The 21,202-nt window shown below is 41.7% G+C and overlaps 3 protein-coding genes across 4 annotated transcripts in view; 1 reads left to right on the top strand and 2 right to left on the bottom strand.

Moving 5' to 3' along the window:
- Positions 1–6,085, bottom strand: part of LOC143422627 (protein Wnt-7b) — an 84,361-nt gene extending 78,276 nt beyond the window's left edge. The window contains exon 1 of the mRNA XM_076893422.1: positions 5,768–6,085. Within this exon, the coding sequence (XP_076749537.1) occupies positions 5,768–5,796 (29 nt within the window). The 5' untranslated portion in view covers positions 5,797–6,085. The remainder of the gene's footprint in view (positions 1–5,767) is intronic.
- Positions 1–19,654, top strand: part of Prosalpha5 (proteasome alpha5 subunit) — a 104,638-nt gene extending 84,984 nt beyond the window's left edge. Inside the window, exons 1-3 of one of the 2 annotated variants that reach the window (XM_076893428.1) lie at positions 18,218–18,344; positions 18,707–19,267; positions 19,370–19,654. In XM_076893428.1, coding sequence (XP_076749543.1) covers positions 18,707–19,267; positions 19,370–19,537 — 729 coding nt within the window. In that variant the 5' untranslated portion in view covers positions 18,218–18,344 and the 3' untranslated portion in view covers positions 19,538–19,654. Of the gene's footprint in view, positions 1–18,217; positions 18,345–18,682; positions 19,268–19,369 lie in introns of those variants that run through there. The other variant, XM_076893429.1, reaches the window with a different exon arrangement.
- Positions 12,485–17,210, bottom strand: LOC143422650 (ataxin-10). Its single transcript, XM_076893452.1, has 6 exons — positions 17,095–17,210; positions 16,553–16,711; positions 15,966–16,477; positions 15,624–15,895; positions 12,811–12,874; positions 12,485–12,689 (listed from the first exon to the last, which is right to left on the bottom strand). Exons 1-6 carry the CDS (start codon positions 17,208–17,210, stop codon positions 12,496–12,498), a joined length of 1,317 nt encoding a protein of 438 aa, XP_076749567.1. The 3' UTR covers positions 12,485–12,495.
- Positions 19,655–21,202: the final 1,548 nt, after the last annotated feature.

The following is a 21,202-nucleotide window of genomic DNA, read 5'->3' as shown; positions in this document are numbered from 1 at the left end:
CGCTCATCGTAAAAATGTTTACAGCCCACCGTGAATTTTCGTGCCCGCAGATTCCGCGTGGCGACGCTTTAATGGGACGTCATTAGCTTTATGATATCGCGTTATTTATACCGCGAGACCGCGCGCCCGCGGCTTTATGGACAACCACGCGTAATAATGCTGTCATCGGGGGTTCACGCGCGCATAAACGGCCCAGGGGCCCATTCACCAATTCCCCGGGGCGGCCCCCAGACGCTGTTGTAAATCGGCCATCGACGGTTGACCGTGACGGTTCAGTAACACCTGGCGGTGCTAATTCGATGCCATTGTAGTAAATCGCGTCGTTGCCTCTTCCTTCGGCTTTTTGTAGGTGCACCGAGTGCCCAGAAGATCGTGGCTCGGGCTTCGTGGTGACACCCCCGTCCGAGGGGTACCGCCAATTTACGACTTTAGATAGTTCTGGAAATGGGACGGAAAGGTGATCCTCATTGGTGAAAAAGTTCTTCAAAGTGTGAACGTTCTTACTTTTTCGTCGTCGAGAATAAAGTAATCATGCCTGGGACAGTGGGGCTGTGGATTGTCCCTTCTTTTGTGTTTATTGGATGGACAACTTGTAAATTGTTCCCTCAATGTGTAATCGCTTTTTGGAATTTATCGTTAAAGACGGTTAAGACGTTACCACGGCTTCGAAGTCGTGTTACAAGACGAGAATAACGAATATTCTTTGTAATTAACGAATGTCGGATCAGGTGACTCGTACATGGGAGTCAGAGATGTACGTGTATACATCGAGTTCAAGTTCGTCGACCATTGAGAGATTAATTTGAATTACACGTATTGAATAACCAAGTTACAAAAAAGTATAGTGATTTTTGTTATAGATAAATCAATTAAGCAAGCTGATAGATTATTGAAAGAAGAACAATTTTTGTTAAGATTAATGTTTAGTTAGGTATACCGTAGGTACGTAAGTTGTCGAAACAAGATATACGGTTACTTAATGAACATTCTCCGCTCTATGATTATCTAGTCATCGAGGCATGATCATAGTGTTTCGAATGTTCACTGAACTTTAAATGGTAAGTGCACTAATAGACTCAGGTATCAATTATGTCAGATAACCATTAGTAGAAGGTATTCAATCAAAAATGCTCGCAGTTAAATTTATATCAAAGCAAAACCATCTAATTGTGAGTAAGAGCAAGAACGTGTCTCTTATCGTTTTCTCAAAAGTTGCCCACCTACGAGACTTTGGTTCTATAAAAACTTCCATCCTGAAGCTCTATCTGCTCGCGTAAACGCAGAGTCGAAATAAAATCCTTCAGGTATACGGCCTCTAAGAAGATGGACGCGTTTACGAGGCTGGTCGGATCAGGTTCGGGCACTCCCTTAAATAAGTTATTTCTCTGTCTCTAATTCCGCTCCTATGACGTCCTTAAATCCGTAGTTCGTTCCCGTTTTACGATTATGAGATGTTTCCACGGACGTATCGTTAAAGCCCCCTAAAAGTGTGACGAGCAACCATTTTCTTGCTACCGACGATACTACCGATCTTATCATATTATCTATACCCATTGAAGCCGCGCGATTTCCGTCGAAAATAAAAATGCTGCAATTCGCAAGTTTAATTAACACGGGTAGTGCAGATAATTTCAATCAGCTGCGAATCGTCGATCGCAAAAATGTAAACTGGTGTCGCCCAGCGTTAAGAGTATCATCTCGAGGTAAAACTTTTTTACAGCATCGTCGTTCCGTGATATACCCAATAGTTTCTCGCTTCATCTGACAGTTTTATCGGGCAACAAAACTCGCCAGTATACGTCCAACGTTATACGCGGCGATTGCAACCCGTTACGATCCGATGGTTCGAAAGATACGAGCTTTTCGACGACGCTCCTCATTGTTATACCGTGTAATTAAGCCGGAATGTGTTGTCCGCCGACGCGACCAGCGGATATGACAGCGCCTTTATTCCGGCACGTGTGAGGTAAACCGAGCGGAGCAGTGATTTAATCGGTGGAACGAAACCTGCAGATCCTCACCATTTAATGCATTGTATACACGGAAGGGAATTTGTATCGAAGTGTCCTTTTTTTCCTCGTATTGCAATTTAGAGACGCGGACGTCAATGTACCAATGCATCGCGTTTACTCAGATTCGAGTATTTTTTTGTACTCGAAAAAGCTTTGTCACGTGTAGAATGCTACGTTATTGAAAAGTACAATGTAAAATTTACTATAAAAAGATTCATTGAACATTAAGCAAATATATCAACATGGTTGTGATTGTGATTGTGTTTACCAGTTGAAAGGGGATCTATCCCGTGTTTGAAGTTAGATATTCAATAGGGACGAAGAGATTATACAACGCCATTATAATGTAAATTTGATAAGCTTCGAACATAGTTAACACTGTCGGAAACTTCCAGGTGTAAACTACGTTCTATTTCGAAGGCTGCTTTGATATTTAAAGTTGTAAATGGTCAGGTCCATTCAATGATCCCAGAATATATTTCTGTAATTACTAATGATATCAATCTCTAACTTTCTGTTAATCATACAAAATTATATAATAATTTTCACAAAGCTTTACACTTGTTAAATGAATAAAAAATCTCAAAAAATTATAAAATGTCTCAAACAACTTCGTTCGAGCAACACGATATAAATTTCTCCAACAGCTCTCAACCGTTAAACACGAAAAGATCGAAATCAACAAAAAATACTTGCGTTTCCAGACTTAAAAGAAAAAGAAGAAAGGGAAAGAAAAGGGGAGAGAAGAGTAGCTGCCTCTGTAATTCCATAGGTATCGCGTATCATACGAATTCTACCCTTGTTTCTCTATTATGCCCGGCTTTTCACACAATTTCGATGTTGCTCCCCGTGGCTCGTTCCTCTTTCTGTTACGCGTTACTTTCAACGGCCGGCATTCCACCAACGATTCCTTTCTCCGCGTTTCTATTAGCGGTTTGTATTACGAGCAGATGTTCCGCTGGCACAATGGCCGCAACACGGGTTAGCCAGTTTCAGCCACGTAACGGCATTGTTGCGCGGAGATATAAAAGATCGGAGCCAGGACCCTCGAGGCTCCTCGGCAGCCCGAAGAAAAAGTGTTTATACGCGGTGTTTGGGACGGATCACTCGCGGCCCACCGGATCGATCCCCTTTCCGAGGTGAAAGGACTTCGAATGAACGAAGCTCGATCCAACTGGGTACATAATCGGAGCTGATTTCGTGCTGTACAATTGGGAGAAAACGGGGCTTCGTTATTTCGCTTAATTATCGTTATCAGAGCTAAACGAATGTGTGCCATTAGCCCTTTGCGCTCGTCGTCTTCCTGGATGTTAGCTACCAGCGATAGAAAATTTCCGTTTCAATAGAAAATGTCAGATCTACTAAATATTCCAGCGAATTGTAAATCAAAATTTGATGATCCATATGAAGACGCTATGGACGTCTGATGGTGTCGTCGAGACGTCCGGTCAGAGGCGCGCGCGGCTATAACTTCCATCGATGTGACGGGCCCGGAGACGAAGCACTCGCGTCGAGAAAAAGAGAAAGAAGGTACGGAGAAAGAAGTAAACGAAGGGTGAAAGAGAGCCTCGCCACACCGTTAGTCATTGGCTGCTAACACGGCAAAACCAACTCCTTTCCAGCGTGGGTCGTACGAGTATTTAATAGGAAGCAATGAGCAACAGGTCCAGCCGAGGCTCGCCTGGGTTACGCCCATTCGAACGTGTTCCCGGTCTTGGAACCGCTATTTTCTCTTTATCGGCGTGGCTTTTCTCCCTTCTACATACGAATCGGACGCCTGACCGGAAGCCAACGTCTTGATCTACGGTTAAGGAGCTGGCGTGAGTGGACCGACGTTCGTTATATCGTTGCGTTCGTCGATTACCTTCCAACGCATTTTTCCTCTCTCATACGCAAAATATGTAATGGATAACAATTTTTGCTTAAATCATTATACCTTCAGTTAAACAATTTTTCGCTTGATAACCACTGATAATTTCAAACCATACGACGGAAAGCACTAAAATTACTTTCTATACGAATTCATTTTACACGCATAGTTGCAAGGATGCGCGTTGTACTTGCGAGGCGAAAATTAATTTTCCAAAAGCGATGCGATCGTGTTGTTCATCGTTTTGGTACCGTTTGGCTATCCTTCTTGCGCTGCTCCAGCATCCACGAGCGACGCGGTATGAACGCGGTCAACGGAACCAGGAGGGGAACGGGAAGAAGTTTTAAGAAGCGAACGAAACGAAGTACCGGTGATGGGCTCTCTCGGGGGATCTCTTTAAAGTGCCGCGGCCTTTCGATAATTAGAGGGCAGCCATTGTTACACCGGGCTTCGCGGAGTGCTGGGGACCAAAGTGAGAAAGGAGCGAAAAGGGGGTTGGGGAGCGAAGCCAGGTTCGCAGACGGCGAAACGAGCGTAGCTCCGTTCCCTTCTCTTCCTCTTCCCTTTCATTCGTTCTCTCTTTCGCGATCGCTGCTGCTCGCGGAGTCCATCCGAGAGAAAAAGTCCCTGCCCACGGAAATACGTGATTTTAAGGCCCGCCACGCGATACCGCGTCGAATGAAATCAAAGCAAGGTCGTGAGAACTCCGGGAAGCTGAGGGAGTTTACGCGGTCGTGTCGACTTGCGTTCGTCATTTTTGTTTCCGTTCTTACGTTAGTTCCGTTGTGGATAAATAGATTCTTTGTTTCAAAATCTGAATAAGTTTTTCTTATATTACAACTACGAAACGAATGTTGTCTATGGTTGTGCATCCGTGACAGCGTGTTGCGTCAGTATTGTTTGCTGATTGTTTAACAGCTTATCTTTTGTTTATAGTTTACTTAGCTTCGATGCTCCACTTCGCTCAGGACTCAGATTCTGATTTTATCTGCCCTATATTGTAATACTTTTTTCATAACGCCGAAAAGGGAGGATTGAATAAGCTGAAAATGAACAGATGGAAATGTCTGTCAAATTCTATCTCTCAAATACTAGCAAATTAAGAATTTAAAAGAAACGTCACATGCGGTGATCCTCATATTTCTGTTTTCTATCTATCCAGCTACAAAAAAACTAAGTAATTATCTGACATTATGCCCCCCTCGAAACCGTTCAACTTTACCTCAACCATATTTTGATACCACACGTAATTTATGCGAGTAATTTACAATAATATATTAAAATGGGACATCCTGTATAACTTATCGATACTATTACAGCCACAGGAAGCCGCACTGAATATTAATATAAGATGATATTTAAAAATAACGCATGCTTTCGAATACTTTTGTAACCCGCTGATAAATGCACCAGATGTCCTTTAATTATTTATGTCCTGTAATTATCTTCCGATTTTAGTGGCACGATCTTAAGATTTACGTCCCGCCGCAGATATCTCACGTATTGTTCCGAACATTTCAGCTTAACGTGCATATTTCACCTGTTAAAATTAACAAACGCACGCGTTCGAGTACTCGCGAGCGCGAGTCTCTATAAATAAACATGTTCCACCATACCAACCAATATAATATCGTCATACGGAAGAAAAAGGACCCAGAGTCGAACCAGAGGCCGCACTTTTTCAGGCGCCATTTTAACTAACCGTGAAACTGCTTGTTCAGCTAGCAATTACGCTCGATATTACCTACATTTATCGCGCCGACTGAGTTATCGAACCTTTCAGAAGAGCGCAAGAACTGCCACTACTAAATCTCGCGGTCGTAATTAAATTACCAAGCGAGCGTTTTCAGGAAAGCATCGATTAACTGGTGGAAACGGAACTCACCCGAGCAACAGGCGTCCGATCTCGTTCATCCTCGCAGGATATCGAGCTACCACCACAGGCCGACGATTCTCATGGCGGTGCTGAAAAACCGGCAACCGGTCGCGGATAAGGGTTCTTCTGGATCAGCGGTCGCCTTATTCACGATCCTCGTCCCACGATGTATCACACGATCGAGAGTAATTAGTGTGTCCTCGGTTTTCATAAATCATCGGGACCCGCCCGATAAAACCTGGCGACGCTTTCACCGGACCGAAAGAATGCCGTCGATCGAGCCAACCACGCGATTTTCAACCGCTCCCTCGCGTCTTCGGATGAAGCGGTAGCTCTGGTTAATGGCGGAGGGTATATTGGTATTTGATAATGATTCTTTGTTTCTCCGAACCGTGACTGAAATCCATGAATAGAAGCGTTGTTTTTTAATGGCCGTGATGGTATTTCGAGTGTCTTCTTCTTGCGTACGTGTAATTGTTCTTGATACCGGTCCGGAGAAGTTTAGGTTCGAGGAATGTTTAGTAGATGATCCGAGGTTCCTCTTCGACAATGTCTTTCTCCTTTTTGCGCGCTTGCGGTTAATTTTTAGATTGGCTAATTGAGTTCTGAGAATTCTGAGGTACTTCGAGAGAAGTCTTTTCTTTCGATGAGAACATCATGTTGTAAACCTGGATTTTTCTTAATACTTTACAAAGAAAATCTTTAGCTAATATTTCGTATTTTAAGTAATTCTTAATTATATTCGACAGATCGCGATATTGTAAAAGTGTAATCTTCTTTGAAACTGCTTTTAAAGAATTTAATTACGCGATCGATGCTCAGAAGGCCCAACTCTCGAAGCTAGAACTCTGTTCCTTTAATCTTCTACTTAAGGTTGCCGCGAAAAACTCGCTGATTGACTTTCCAACGACTTGACATTAAAAGGAGCTAGTCTCTCGTTCCTTTGAATGTTACCGAGTGCCTGATCGATGTTCCAGAGATTTAAGTACCGCCCGTAAGCCTCTCTTCTTTCGTAAGCTTCTCTTCTTTTCGCCTTAAAAGTATAACCGCCATCGACTATGCAATAGACATTTCAGGCCTCAAACATTAAAATACATGAGCTTCTTGCTTTCGATCGCCTCGCTTCGAGGAAGAGACGATTCAACGCGATCGATTTGATTTTGAAAAACAGCTAAATCTATTTGCTCTAAAAGGTTTCAGAGCTGTTTCTCAGAAGTCGATGAACACGTGAATGATGGTAGAATTGTTGAGAATCTCGTGGTTTTTAAAACGCTCCCGTTCCGTTTATTAAATCTTCGTCTCTTAAAATGTAAGAAACCACTCAAAATACACGGTACTTGCGATTAAATCAAACCAGTAAAAAAAGAAGGCCAACATCAAAGACCGAATCGAACGTTCCGCGTTAATTGATGTTCGGTTCGTGCCCAAAGCGCGAGTCACGAGATAAATCGTACTGGCTTTTTTCATGTAACCGGTGATTACAAGCACGCAGCCACGCGATTACTACAATTTACCGAAGTTCCGGTTCTCTCGTTTTGCCCCTGTTTTCACGGGGGTTGAGCCAAGGGGGGACGAGCGACCAGCCGTTCCGTTCTGCGAACGTTTAAGACAGTGAACCACGGTGATGACCTAACAGCTTCGAATATCGTTATCCAGAATCAGGCTACTCGATCCGAGAACAGCTTCATTATTGTCCGAGACTGACGTTAAAACTGTCAGTTCGCGTTTCAAAGTACGTGCGATTGCTATGAATTACAAAATTTGCATTTGATTGTAAACGGTGAATTAAGGTATTAATAAGAATGTCAGAATTCCCGTTTCACGAGCTCGAGAAACGATCATTAACAATGATCAACCTCCAATTATCTCAAGACTATTAGACTTTTTAGAGTCGAAAAGTTCCAAGCCACAGCACTCATTGATAACTCGTTAGTGAGTCACTTAGAACCAACTGTCCAAGCTAATAAGATCCTCAAACACCGGCTTTCAGTTGTCAATTAGTATCACCTATTCCAAACGAGAATTCATCCAAAAAAAAGAGATACAAATCACAGTAATCATTTCACTTCCATAAACTTCGCAATCGCCCCAGCGCAGTCAACCAAACTGTAACCCCCAGCCAGCTCGTTTCGTTCCTCCGTTCTACGTAACACCTACTTTCACAATCGCCCAATTTCTCGCGACGATAACTCAACAATCACCACACACTATCACAATCACCAGCTACCCCAACTCGACACAATCCTCCATCGTGTCAAGTGAAAACGTCCCCTAAAAACCCGGGAAACGGTCCCCGATCCAAAGTCGTTCGATCAACCGTCACTGTTACTCCTCTCTCGTCCGTCACTGTCCAATCCACCGGAAATTTTCGTCTAATCGAGCCTCCTGGTGATCCACGAAGCCAAGCACCGTTTATTCGATTCCCTGGTTCCCGCGATGAAATTAAGAACGAGGTTATCCACGGCAGCGATCGGGACGGCGCTCGCACCGAGTCGCCCGGATGATAATTGGTCCGGCTCGGCAGCCACCGTTTCTTTGATAACAGGTTCTCCGGTTTCGGTGTTCGCCGTGTTTTCGGCCCCGCGTATCGCGCATGCGTTCGTCCTTTCGCGTCTCCGCCGCGGCGCGGTTAGGTCGTAAAGATAATGCCCACATGCCAACCGCTAGCCAAGCCAAGCCAGGTCGAAACATCTATCGGGAGTATCTCCGCGTTTAAGAGCGGCCGATCGTTCGCGACGATTAATCCGTTTCGTTAATTCGAGCGGGTCCGCCGCGTTTGATCGGCCTGGGACGCGAACGGGGCGAACAGGGCGAACGCCACCCCTTCGAGCGGCCCCAGCGAGCCAGCATGTTCCCGTCGCACGCTGGTTCCCGTTCCGTTTCGCTCCTCCGTTTCGTGTTTATACGCGATTAACACGGTTCACGTGATGCTGTTTATTTGCGCCCGTTTATCGCAACGGTGGTTCGCGTTTTACGCACCGCCGTTCAATCTCGCAGAGCTACTGTGCGAGGTACGTACACCGCGCTTTAGAAATATCCGTACACCTCGATCGATTTGTGATAACAGTATGCGAATATTACCGAGATATTGTACATGATATCTTTTCAGTGACTTAACAAAAATTATAAATTTAATATCGCGCATTGAGTATATTATACGCGAACCGAATGTAAAGTAAGAATTGTGGTCCAAATATTTTGCTTGTAATATCGATCATGGCCGGGTGACTTGCACTTCAATTTTTTCAAAATTTAATTAATATTCCAAAACATCAGGGAACATGGAAATTGATACGTTTAATATCGTATAAATCAAAAGATTCGTGACACAGCCATGTAATTGGCGGCTCATTAACGATGTTAATTTATCGCCCTACTTGTCGGAAAGCGACTCAGTACCAGTCGCATACTTTCGCCTCATACTTTCTTGGTGAGCGATTACGTACCGGCAGTTTTTCTAATTCGGATACAAATGTCTCTGATTTTGTTATCTAAACCAATATACAGAATTTCTGTTTAGTACGTATATCGTAAATGCTTTTTTTATTTTAATCGTTGCATTCCTTGATACCTCAAGCTTTCCTCCGATAGTGAATACTAACCACTCAACATAATAATTTCCAGTTAAAACCACTCCATTATTACCTTAAGCGCACAATCAAGAGTCTCTAAATCCCATTTTCCAGCATTTTAACGATCTAAAATGCCCTCTCCTGTGACCGTCGATCGTTAAAAAATTATCTCAATACCGCGCCCTTCCCCACAATGTAAAGGACGAGAGGAAGAAACCTCTCTTTTCGCGGTGACACTCATTCCGCTGAGACTTTACATAACGGCTCATTTAAAATTTCTTAACATTTAAGGAACCAGATTTATCAAACTAAATGAAAATACTACTCAGTATATAATAATTACAAGATAATAATATTACAGAGTCCTACGAGGATATCGCTTGTACCAAAACCCTAATTCGATGGAACTAAATAAATAGTAAAAATCCCAACTGATCGGATAAAGTAGCGATGAGAGAAACTTGTTCGCTGACAGTGACTGTCCCGAAGAAAATAGCCGCCCTCGTCCAGGACGATCTCGCGCAGCTCGCTCCGCTCAAGTTTTAAGCGACGGTTTCCCCGTTCCAAATATCCGAGCTTTTACGGTCCATAAAGGGACGAGGGCTGCTTTTAGTGGCTATTACACGGATCCCCGGGCCGGCGCAACATTTATGGCTCATGCGCCGTGTGCGGCAGTCGTTAAAACACATTTTCGTGGCCCATGCGAGTGGCTGGATGCAAGTTCTGTTTACGTTCACGATTAGACGCACGACATCTCACCGTGGCTCGACTCCCTTTTCCACGATCCCGTCGCATCCGTCGACGATCCGCGTCTAGGAGGCGGCGGACGTCGACGCAGAAAAGCAAAATGTTTTATGACCGCTGAACCGCTGACCGTCCGTGGTAACTCGCTCCTCGGTAAATATACAAGAGCCTCCTTCGCCTCCCTTTTTCTTCCGTTCTGTTTAGCGCGTTGGCATTTAAAGATCTGGCCAGTTTGTTTAATGGAGACCTGGCGGGAGAAATGCGCGCGGGGTGTACGTTAATGCCACGGAGTTGGCGTTAGTAGGCATTTTCCGAGGTTACGCCGGAGTTTATAGTTTGAACCGGTTGTAATAATGGATTATGTTGGGATTTAGTGTAATGGGGGAGAATGGAAGATGTTTTGCGGGTGACTGGAGCCGTGGGAAATTCTGTGGACAATTTTTTACGGTTCACCCTCCTCCTAGAACGCGGTGCTCTCGTCAAGAGAATAATGTGATCATTCTCCGATTAAAAATGACAGTGTTAAAATAAGATTGCGAACGCTATTCAAACTGTCATCGATAATTAACATCCGCGATATCGACGCGCAATTAAGTATCACCCTGTATAACGATTTGACTCTTTGGTACCCGATTCGGTGTGTACGCGAGGCGTACGAGGGCGCAGCAAATATATTACCCTGTCGGCTCTTTCAGAGAAGTTTCGCGTAGGCGCACAAGTCCGTACGAGGCAGGGATCGTTTAAAAGGGGATCCACGACTTATTAGGCACCGACATGGGCTCAATTCGCGGCCTCTATTAATACGTATTGGCCGATTTACTTTTCCGGCTGTTTACACCTTGTCCGCACCGGTTGCTTTCGCGCGTTTCATTCGATTTCCGGTCGCCCGCGTTAATTGAATCGCGGCCGCGTACCAGCCGCGCAATTTGCATCCTAATATTGTATTTTCTTATCGGCGCCCAACGTCGGCTACTCGTTAAAACCGTTTACTTAAAGGAATAGCCGCATTAGAATGGCAAATCCGGGCAATTATCATATTTAGATTTGTAAAAGATATTGGGCGGTTCGACTGCTCGATTTATTTAAACAAAATCGATACAGATTTCCTCCGAGCTAACACTTTTTCCGTACGTTCCGTCGATCGAGTCTTGAATCGCGGGAATAATTTAAATAAAGACCGTGTTGTAACTGGATAATGAATAGTAATGAAACACGAAAACGAAGGAACACGATGCAGTTCTTTATGGACAATGGACTATAAATCAACGAACGGTCGGTTAGGCGCGATTAGATCGCGAATCACGTCCGCGTATATTGATAGAAACCTATCATTACATTTTGTAAAGCGTTTACACAACGTGGCTCACGTACAACGGATTTCCATCGCGATAACGATCTAATTACCCGATCCTCGATTTCTATTCGAATTTAAAACAGTACGGCTCCGAGTATTTGACTGACGTCGGTACTATTTTAGTAGAGAGAGAAAACGTATCGTATGTTTGGGATCGAATTTGGGGATATTTCGAACTTTGAAATGTAGAAATTGAGAAGCGCCATCGCGCTGCTTGGAACTTTGGGACGTAGCACTTTCAAACGTAGAAATTCAAAAGCGCTACCGCGCTCCATGACGGTTCTCGATTCGATTTCTCCAAAAGTCCGTGGAACGACACTCGAAAACGGTTAAGAACCGCTGATCTATCCGGCACGGATGCATATACCCGCGGCTCGTGTTAATTATATTACTATTTATTGGCGTGTGTACCGATAGCCTACCGGATAAGGTATCGGTGATCTCTTTATCGGGAGTTGGGTCGCAATAATTATTCGAGAGTTAGGCCGACTGCAGAGCGTATCTCTCGTGGCGTGTGTCGACTGTAAAATAAGCCTACAATTATAGTACACGATAGGTACCATTACATGAAATATGATATCGTATTGCGCAAGGAGACATTATATCTGCATTCGCGGCCGGCTGATTTACGGTACAATAAAAGCCGCCACGGGTCCACGGTCTATTAGCAGTTGCTAATGCAACTGTACAACTGTGCGCATGCATCTGTCATACCGACTTCGTTTCCGAATGAACGTTTGTTTAACATCTTACTGTTGCTAGACGATTTCTTTCCAAACCTGGAAATTTATGCAACCGATTGCTTCTACCTCTTCTCTCGACGGATTTCTTTAAAACGAACTCGTTAAATCGTAAAGCGCGAATTTTGATGCATCGCATAGGACAGTAAACGGAGAATCTTTACGCGACAATCGTTCCAGGTCGCGGTATATTTATTCCTTCTTATTCGTCGCTGAAAAAATACCAGAACCAACACTTATCCTTTACTATGTAACGACTCTCGCGTCCCGCCGGTGAAATGAGAGGAGAATAAAAAAAAAATCGCTGTTAAAAAGGCTCGAACGTCGTTACATTCGTTCACGTGACAAAGGGACGATCCCGATCTTCGTTCCCTGTTCGTCCTCGTGCAGAGTGACACCCATCTCCCTCAGCGTTCCGCTCGCCACGACGCCGACCCTGGTGCAATTCCGGATGATCTCTTGATTCGCCGGATTATCCTCGCATAAATTCCGTAGCGCGAGGATCGTCCATTGCATTATAACTGGAAGGAGCGTAAAATTTAACACGGGCATTAATTAGTACGGGCAAGGGGAAATATGAACGGGGGGGGCAGGCAACAGCCCGCACGACGGTGGATGGAAGGTGTTTCTTCGATTACTTACGCGGATTTCTCGCGTCTATATTGCAGCAGTCCAGGAGCAGAGGAATGGCGTCCGTTTCACGGATCTGAAATGGTTTCAGCGTCGTTGAGAACACGAGCGTGTACACGGTACGGCCTGGTGTGCGTGTGAACCTGCTTATGTGATATCGCGCGTAAAACTGCGAGCCGCGGCGTAAAATTACGATTCGCCGGGAAGGATAAAGTGCGCGCGCATACGAGCCTCACTTTTCCATCGCCTATAAAAAAGGCACAACCCGCGCGGGGCTAAGAGGGATGAGAGATAGTTGAGGAAAGTGGTATTATATGTTGTCCTGGGACGACTGGCGAATGAGACGAGAGGTGCGCGCGAGGAGATTACTTGATTCCGTTGTCTTTATTAGTTTTAGCTTTTAGGCGATATATGTACGACGCATGAAGGCTGAGGCCTTCCTCGCACCCCCTAATTTATGTTATAGTTTCTTCTACTCTGCGAGCAGTGGGAACGCGCGTCCAACTTTTTGCAACGTCCTCCGCCACTAATGATAAACTCTTGATACGACACTCCTTTTCGCACGTGTTAATAATACTTTTATCACGCGCACGCGAGCAAAGTTACACTCTGTTGTATTTAGAAAAAAAAAGTCAAAAGTATACGATTGGATGGTAACAGGAAGCAACCGAATGAAAAGGAATTTATTTCAAGATGGCGTTTATCGTTTGGATAACGAAGAGAAGCGAATTAAAAATTTGTAATTCGAAATTCTGCTGCGCCTACCTACGTTCGACTCGAAATCGGCATTCGAGTATAAATTTAATAATATCTTCGCGGCGACTGAAACGCGCCAGCGAGGTTACGCAAAGAGCATTACACCGTCGCATCATCGCGGACGTTAATTTATTTTTATAGCAACCGCGTGGACTCTGATTTATCGCATTCGCCGTACGCGGGGCCATAAAAAAATATTATTTTTGCACGGCTCGTCGCATTACAGGCCGCGCGGCCCACGGGCTCTCGTCGCGCGAGAAACGAGCCGCCGCTCAAAATCGTACGGAGCGTAATTGAATCGCATGTCGGGACGACGATACGTGTTATCGACGAGTCCCTAAATCTATACACCTCGAGCGACCGTGCGCGCATATGCATACGAATTAACGAACGCCCGAAATTGAAGACGACAGACGGAAAAGGTATTTTACAAGGAATTCTTCTTAAGCGCGGCACCTCTCGAGAAGCCATCGCGATGCCCGTCGTAAACAGGCTCGTACGCGCGCAAATTTTTCATTACGAACCCCGCAGCCACCGCTGAACTGCATATTTAACGGCATAAAGCAAGAGTCCCATAATTTTACGAGCAATCGCGACGAAAAGCTGTACACGCGCTCTCCGATTGCTCGCGATGGATCAAAAGCACCGCGATGTACGCGTATTTGCAGAACGAAATTTAAGAACACGATCGCCTTCGACACTTTTCTCCTCCCTGCTGATGACACGGAGACAAAGATGAAGTAAAAGAGCAGTTTCGCTGCCTCTCGACTCATGCGATACACTCATGAGTATGAGTCAAATAGATCATTCTAAAGAAATTGATGTGGTGCCAATTTATATCGTTGGTATCGAGAGCTCATTAAAAATTATATAGTACTACATCAAAAATTCTTCAGAAATGATAAAAACGTATTTAAGATCCGAATATGACCAATGTGAAACTGTTCTGAAAATGAAAATGAAAAAGAGAATCGAAGCCTCCGGTATTCGCGCTCCTGTGTAGTGCAGATGCGCGTCGTTAAAACGATTCGAACGCATCGGGAAGAGCGTACACCGTGGCGTCGATCTCGTTAATATATTAACACGGTATCCGATGCTGGCTAAATTGCCGCGTCTTCGGCTCGGACAGGATACTTAATTTTCCTTTGTTCGGTGAACAGTGCGCGCCGCGTTGGTTCCGTTCTCGTTCGTTTTGCAGAGATGAAATCAATAAGGGGCAATAACGATCACTCGAAAACCCGTGCGCGCATAAAGGGGCTAAATAAAAACCGGGCAATCCGGAGAGTTGTTACGAACTTAACTCGCTCGCAGCGTCCAACGCGCCTACTCTCCATCCCCTTTACCCGACACCTCCGACGCCTTTTGTTTTTCCTTGTTTTTCGTTTCGCGTGTCAGGGAATGATCTATGGCGCAAAACGTCTTTGTACACGGATGCGCGTTTGATAAATGAACCTTGAGTACTGCAAGTTCGGGCGGAGGAGAGGAACGGTACCGTTGTAAAAATTGTTAGATCGGTGATTAATTAGGTGGAATCGTTGCGCTTTTTGTCCGGCATTGTATGGAATTTTTGTAATTTACTCGACGCAATGTTCTTACGACTGTTACTGTAAAGGATTCCGAGTCGCTGCCACGTATAGATTTATCATACCCTGTAAAATTCGTGTTACACAGTCTACTTGCATAGATCACCTTACTGTTCTTATGTCACGTGCCATAATAGCGATTTATAATAGAATAATGTATAATGTATAGAATAATAATTTTATTGTTAACGTATTTAAAATCAGGATTGATTTCATTCATCGAGTTTAAAGAATTTATTTTAAATTTAAATATTTAAATTAATTTCCGGAAGTGTACTACCAAAGACAGACTAATCCTTCGTTACGCGGTTGGTATTTTAGTTTATGAGACAGTTTTGATAAGATAGAATTACACTGTTTCTCGCTTAGTGGCGCTACCTTGCAGATGGTTGGTAGCGGATGAGAAATTTATACTCTTTACTTTACCGATAAAAGGTAAAATATGCGAAATACTAAATTGAAATAAAATTAAGCAATATTACTTACGATATCTTGACATTCCTTATTTCTATACGACATATTTCCAATAACCCTTATCAAACCAGCTTTAAAACCAAATGCTGGATGACTATGAATATCATTTTTTGCCGAAGTTATTTTTCCTTTCGCTTTCTCCGTTTCGGAATTTCCATTTGGATTTTCCTCAAATGGACTACCTGTTGTTTGTGGCATTGCGGAAGCTACGTCACTTAGCTTTTGTAGAGGCGTAAAACAATTGTCAGATTGTTTGCCAATCATTTGAATAGATTTTAATAAATCTGTGAAAAATATAACATTGTATGTGTATAAGCATCAAACTAAATATGCCACAAACAAATGGATACTTACAAATGCAATTAATAAGTAAACTTTTGTGATCCTTTATAAAATTATATTCTTTGCAAGATCCCGAGGTTAAAGTTCCAAGAATATCAAGAAGAATAACAACTTCTGTAGGTTCTATTTCATCTAAACATGCATCCACTGTTTTCAAAATTAAGTCACTTCTTCTACAGAACTTTTCAATCAAAAATTCAATTGTATTCATTGTAAACATATATCCCTCCTTAGGATCCTCCACTGAATTTGAGAGTCTTTTATAAATTATTTCTAATAAACATAATTTATCCTCAAGAGTCATATTATTATATGCAGTCTGCAATACATTTGTGTGATACAATAAAAGCATCAATGATTCCATTGCACTTGTGAAACCATCTTTAATTGGTTTCAACAACTGTATGCATAGACGACTTTTCTCTGTATCTATGAAAGTTTCTCCCTCGAATTCTTTTAAAGCATTGTGTATAAACACACACGAAGCTCTAACAAGCAGAGTACATTCAGAATGCATTGCATTCCTAAAAGCAAATGAAAGACTTAATAGGTAATAGTACTGTAGATACTTCTAATATAAAGAAGCATTTAGTACTTACATTATCGCATCCTTTACATTGGTATCATATAAATACTGTGGTATGTTATACTGATCTGGAAAATTGCTATCTTTGTATGCAAATGTAAATAGATTACACAAGAATTGGATACTTAATCTCAGAATATCTAACTTTTCATCTGACAAATCTCCATCATCTCTATAAGATTTAATGAAATTTGTTGTCCATTCGATTACACCTTCATAAGGAAAATGAGAATCAAATGGATAAAAACTAGAGATTTCTATTTCTTTAAAATTTTCATTATTTGCTAGAGAGGTGTATAATTTGTGGCAGTATTTTCCTTGTTCAATACAGGTTGAAACATATTCTTTGTGTACGTAACTGTTGAAACAAGAATTTCCCAAGCATTTTAAACATGCAATTTTTACATTATCTGGGATAGGATCTTCTGTTGTAAGAATCTGTGCTACTTTTGCTAAAATTGGAAAAGCAATTAGTTCCCTGAAATTTAACCATGTATTGTATTAACTGTACGCTACACATTTATAAGATGTATAATTATTTCTTTCAATTCATACTCCGACTCTAGCCTCCTAAATAATTTCGGGTCAAGGAGGTTCAGTAATTCATCCCAATTTTCCTGAGCATAAACAGATTCAAATTTTGATAGTAAACTCAAATTTTTGGTGTTCATTGTATAATCACTTATCCGTTATAATTTATTAAACTTTCTCGTCTGTACTCTGCAAAATAACCAAGTAGTAAGTAAACATTGGCGAGAACCATTTTTAAATGGATAACCCAATTAACCAATGCCAGTACAAGTTTAAAAAGTTCAATATATACCCCAACAACAGAACTTTGTCACAGTAAGAGCACTGTGATGTTTCTTGCGCCGCCTGACATCACTTCCATAGCAATTTACGTCTGTACTCATCGATGGTTGTGATGGCACGCAGTAACATCACATTCTGGACCTACCTTACAAATAAGAGAGAGAAAGATATATAAGAAAGCTATGAGAAAGAGTGAGACAGATATTACCTACTTTACTGAAGAACCCCTGGCGCCATCTCTGTAAAAAGTGCTCAAACTGGTCGCTCAGCGGTATCGACAGCGAAGTAAACTCCTGAAGACTACTAGCGCCATCTATTGGAGCAGAGCTGAAACAAGGTCGGTAATTAGTTTCACTACTTTCTCCAGAGATGGCGCTAGTAGTTCTTGAGGGTTCACTTCGCTGTTGATAATGCTGAGCGACCAGTTTGAGCACTTTTTACAGAGATGGCGCCAGGGGTTTTTCAGTAAAGCAGGTAACATCTGTCTCACTCTTTCTTACAGCAATCTTATATATCTTTCTCTCTCCTACCTCTAAAGCGGGAAATATACAATAAATTAGAATAAAACTATTGAAATATATATCCTGACGACAGATATTTGTCACAGTGAGAGTACTGTGATTAAAATATAAAGTATATATTTAATATTTAAACGAAATTGAAATATACTTTATACATGCGTGAAATGTTCGAAATGTTATTATTTATATCAAGTCAATTATAAATTTTGTATTACTTTTGTATGTGTTTTTGGCATTATTGGCTTAAGTTATATTGAGAAAGAGAGAGAGAGAAAGAGAGCATAAATATTTGTATGCTCTGAAATTAGCAATAAAAACTTAGTCTAAATGTAGGGTATCAAAAAGTAAAGATACATGACTGTGTTTATCCCTCGTCATCGAATTCAAGTCTCTCCGTGACTAGCGTTTGTGACAGTCGGCTTAAACCTATTATTAAGCAGTTTTTGTTCAAGTACCAAAACTATCTTGAAGGTAATTGTTTTTAGTTCTTAAAAACTAATTGAATTGAAGATCTGGTTAAACTTCTTCTTTTCATACATCTGTAGAATGAATCGGTTTTGCTATGTCATTCTGAGTTAACCTCACTTCGCTAGAAATTTCTTCGATCGTTTAAATTATTATTGAATTAAGTTAGGAATAACAAATTTATCATAATTATGTTCGAAGTTCATCGTTTACATGTATCATTGCTAAAGTAATGTCAAATATAATAGTATTTAACGTGCTACGATATAACCTCAAAGTTTCGTTAAAAGTGCAGTTACATTGTGTTTATGTTTTCAAATATTTTATCAAATTGTCATTCTAAGTATCGCACGTATTTTCATTTCCAGATGTTCTTAACACGTTCCGAGTACGATCACGGTGTTAACACTTTCTCACCGGAAGGGAGGTTATTCCAAGTTGAATACGCTATAGAAGCTATAAAGCTTGGTTCCACTGCCATTGGAATTGCAACATCAGAGGGTGTTGTGTTAGTGGTGGAGAAACGTATCACCTCTAGTTTAATGGAGCCTACAACTGTAGAAAAAATTGTAGAAATCGATAAGCATATTGGATGCGCCGCATCGGGCTTAATAGCCGACTCTAGGACAATGATCGATCGTGCTAGGGTCGAATGCCAAAATCATTGGTTCGTTTACAATGAGAGAATGTCCGTAGAGTCAACAGCACAGGCTGTATCCAATTTAGCTATACAATTTGGAGATAGCGACAATGATGGCAGCGCTATGTCGAGACCATTTGGCGTGGCAATGTTATTCGCCGGTATTGATGAAAAAGGGCCTCAATTGTATCACATGGATCCTTCTGGCACCTTTGTTCAATTCGATGCTAAAGCCATTGGTTCGGGAAGCGAAGGTGCACAACAAAACCTTCAAGAAGTCTACCACAAGGTAAGATACATGTACACGGACTGTAATATACCGATACTATATGTAAGTTCTATATGTAAGTTCACTGAGTAATTTTAAAAATTGTTTATAATATTCTTTCAGTCTATGACACTTAAGGAAGCGATAAAAGCAGCTTTGGTGATATTGAAGCAGGTCATGGAAGAAAAACTGAGTGATAATAACATAGAAGTAATGACAATGACACCTGAGAAACTGTTTCATATGTTTACAAAAGCTGAATTGCAGGAGGTGATTAAAGATATTGCTTAAAATCTAGAGTATTTAAAACATGTTAATTTTATCAACATGAATACATAAATTTATGAACAGAAGTGTGCTATGCGAATGTTGTATATCTGCAAATTACACATACATTTTTCACTTAAAGCGTATGTAATTTTTACATGATGAACGGTTTTATATATTTTTATTTTTTGTTTTCCTTTTTCCGTAAAAACATGCACGAAAATAGTGAATTATATATTATGTCTTTAATTTTGTAACAAAAATCCTTGACATTTTCCTATTCTTAGGTATTACACATTTCATAATCACCTCCCTCTTATCCTTTTAATTTAGTTAATCGAGAATTTACCACTGTCCAGAGAAGATTCGATAAGGTCAAGATCCAATAACTCCGGTCCACTTCCAGCTCTCCCCACTGCATCCAATTAATTGTATTAAAAAAACTCAGAACTTTCAAATTAGTGTTTGTGCTTCTTATCCTACAATTGTTCCTTTATCCTATGTAATTGTATATTATTAATTTTATCATAGTCATACGACACTTACTGTTTCAAACACATCTATAATTATATTTACAAATTCTTATTTCCTATCTATATTTTGCTAATTAAAATAATTATTTGTAAATTAAATAAATCGTTTTAAAATCCTTACTTGCACCTTCGAGTATACAAGTCCACTATGCATCAGTAGCACAGGTTGCATAACTACAGGTGCATTCGTACCGATTTTACGAGTGCATCAAAATTGAGTAGTTTTTTTTCAATATCGGACATTACAAGATGAGGAACGTATCAAAAAGTGTGATATATCATATTTTCATTTTTGATTGACAAAACTAAAAGCATAGAATAACCATTCTAAGAGTTAGATGCATTTTCAACCGATACCTATCCCGTCTAAATCGATACTATGGACATAAAATCGAAGAATACACGGTTTTACAGAAATCGAAAATGAAAAAGGAGAGAGAAAGGCAAGAACCGATACATTTTTCTGCGTCCTCATTTTATCTGCACAACAGCCGTCTCTCTGAAAGAGTAGAACTGCAATGATGGCGTAACACGGGCTCTCCTAGAGCGGATCGCTGTTGGATTTGCGTCGAACGGAAACGAACGGGACGGATGGTTCGTTTTCGATTAAAAGCTCTCCGGGCCTATGAATGCCCGTATCCGAAATCAATAATTAATTTTGCTCGGTTGCTGGGCGAGGGCGGGTCAAACGGGGAGCGAGCCCAGCCGGAAATGGTTCGGGAACTCGCTCGGTTACTGCGATGTTCCGATAAAACGTCCCTTTTTATCCCGTTCTCTCAGCTGCCAGATTATTGGATATTATTCCATTTCAAGCGTTCAATCCCGCTACGATTCGCTCGCTCGAATTCCCACGGGGGATCCTCTCTGTCGTCCGTTGATTGTTGAAGCCACTTATACGCGTGCACCTGTACGTTTGGTCTCGATTCGAGGTGTTGCATTTCGTTCGCAAGTATAGCAAGATTTTTTTTCCTTCAAAATAACATTACACTTTTCCAAACGCTATCTACTAGCATTTAAAAAATCCAGTGGTAACCATTAAACCGTAACTATATAACATCAACTTCCTCGTTTTCATCAGCCAAAAAATCAGAAAAAGCTGTTGCGATTCGATAAAAAAAAGCTGCGAAATAAGGTCGCGTACCTGAAAGAAAGGTCA

This window comes from Xylocopa sonorina, chromosome 4 (assembly GCF_050948175.1).
Source record: "Xylocopa sonorina isolate GNS202 chromosome 4, iyXylSono1_principal, whole genome shotgun sequence".
Lineage (NCBI taxonomy): Eukaryota > Metazoa > Arthropoda > Insecta > Hymenoptera > Apidae > Xylocopa > Xylocopa sonorina.
Note: the sequence above shows the minus strand (reverse complement) of the source record. Positions and strands in the feature narration are given on the sequence as shown.

Excerpts from the sequence above, each read along its gene's own strand:
- LOC143422650 (XM_076893452.1), bottom strand. The coding sequence starts at position 17,210 with ATGAACACCAAAAATTTGAGTTTACTATCAAAATTTGAATCTGTTTAT. Across the intron at positions 16,478-16,552 it reads AATGTAAAGGATGCGATAAT|GAATGCAATGCATTCTGAAT; the intron begins GTAAGTACTAAA and ends ATTTGCTTTTAG. Across the intron at positions 12,690-12,810 it reads TATAGACGCGAGAAATCCGC|TTATAATGCAATGGACGATC; the intron begins GTAAGTAATCGA and ends CGCTCCTTCCAG.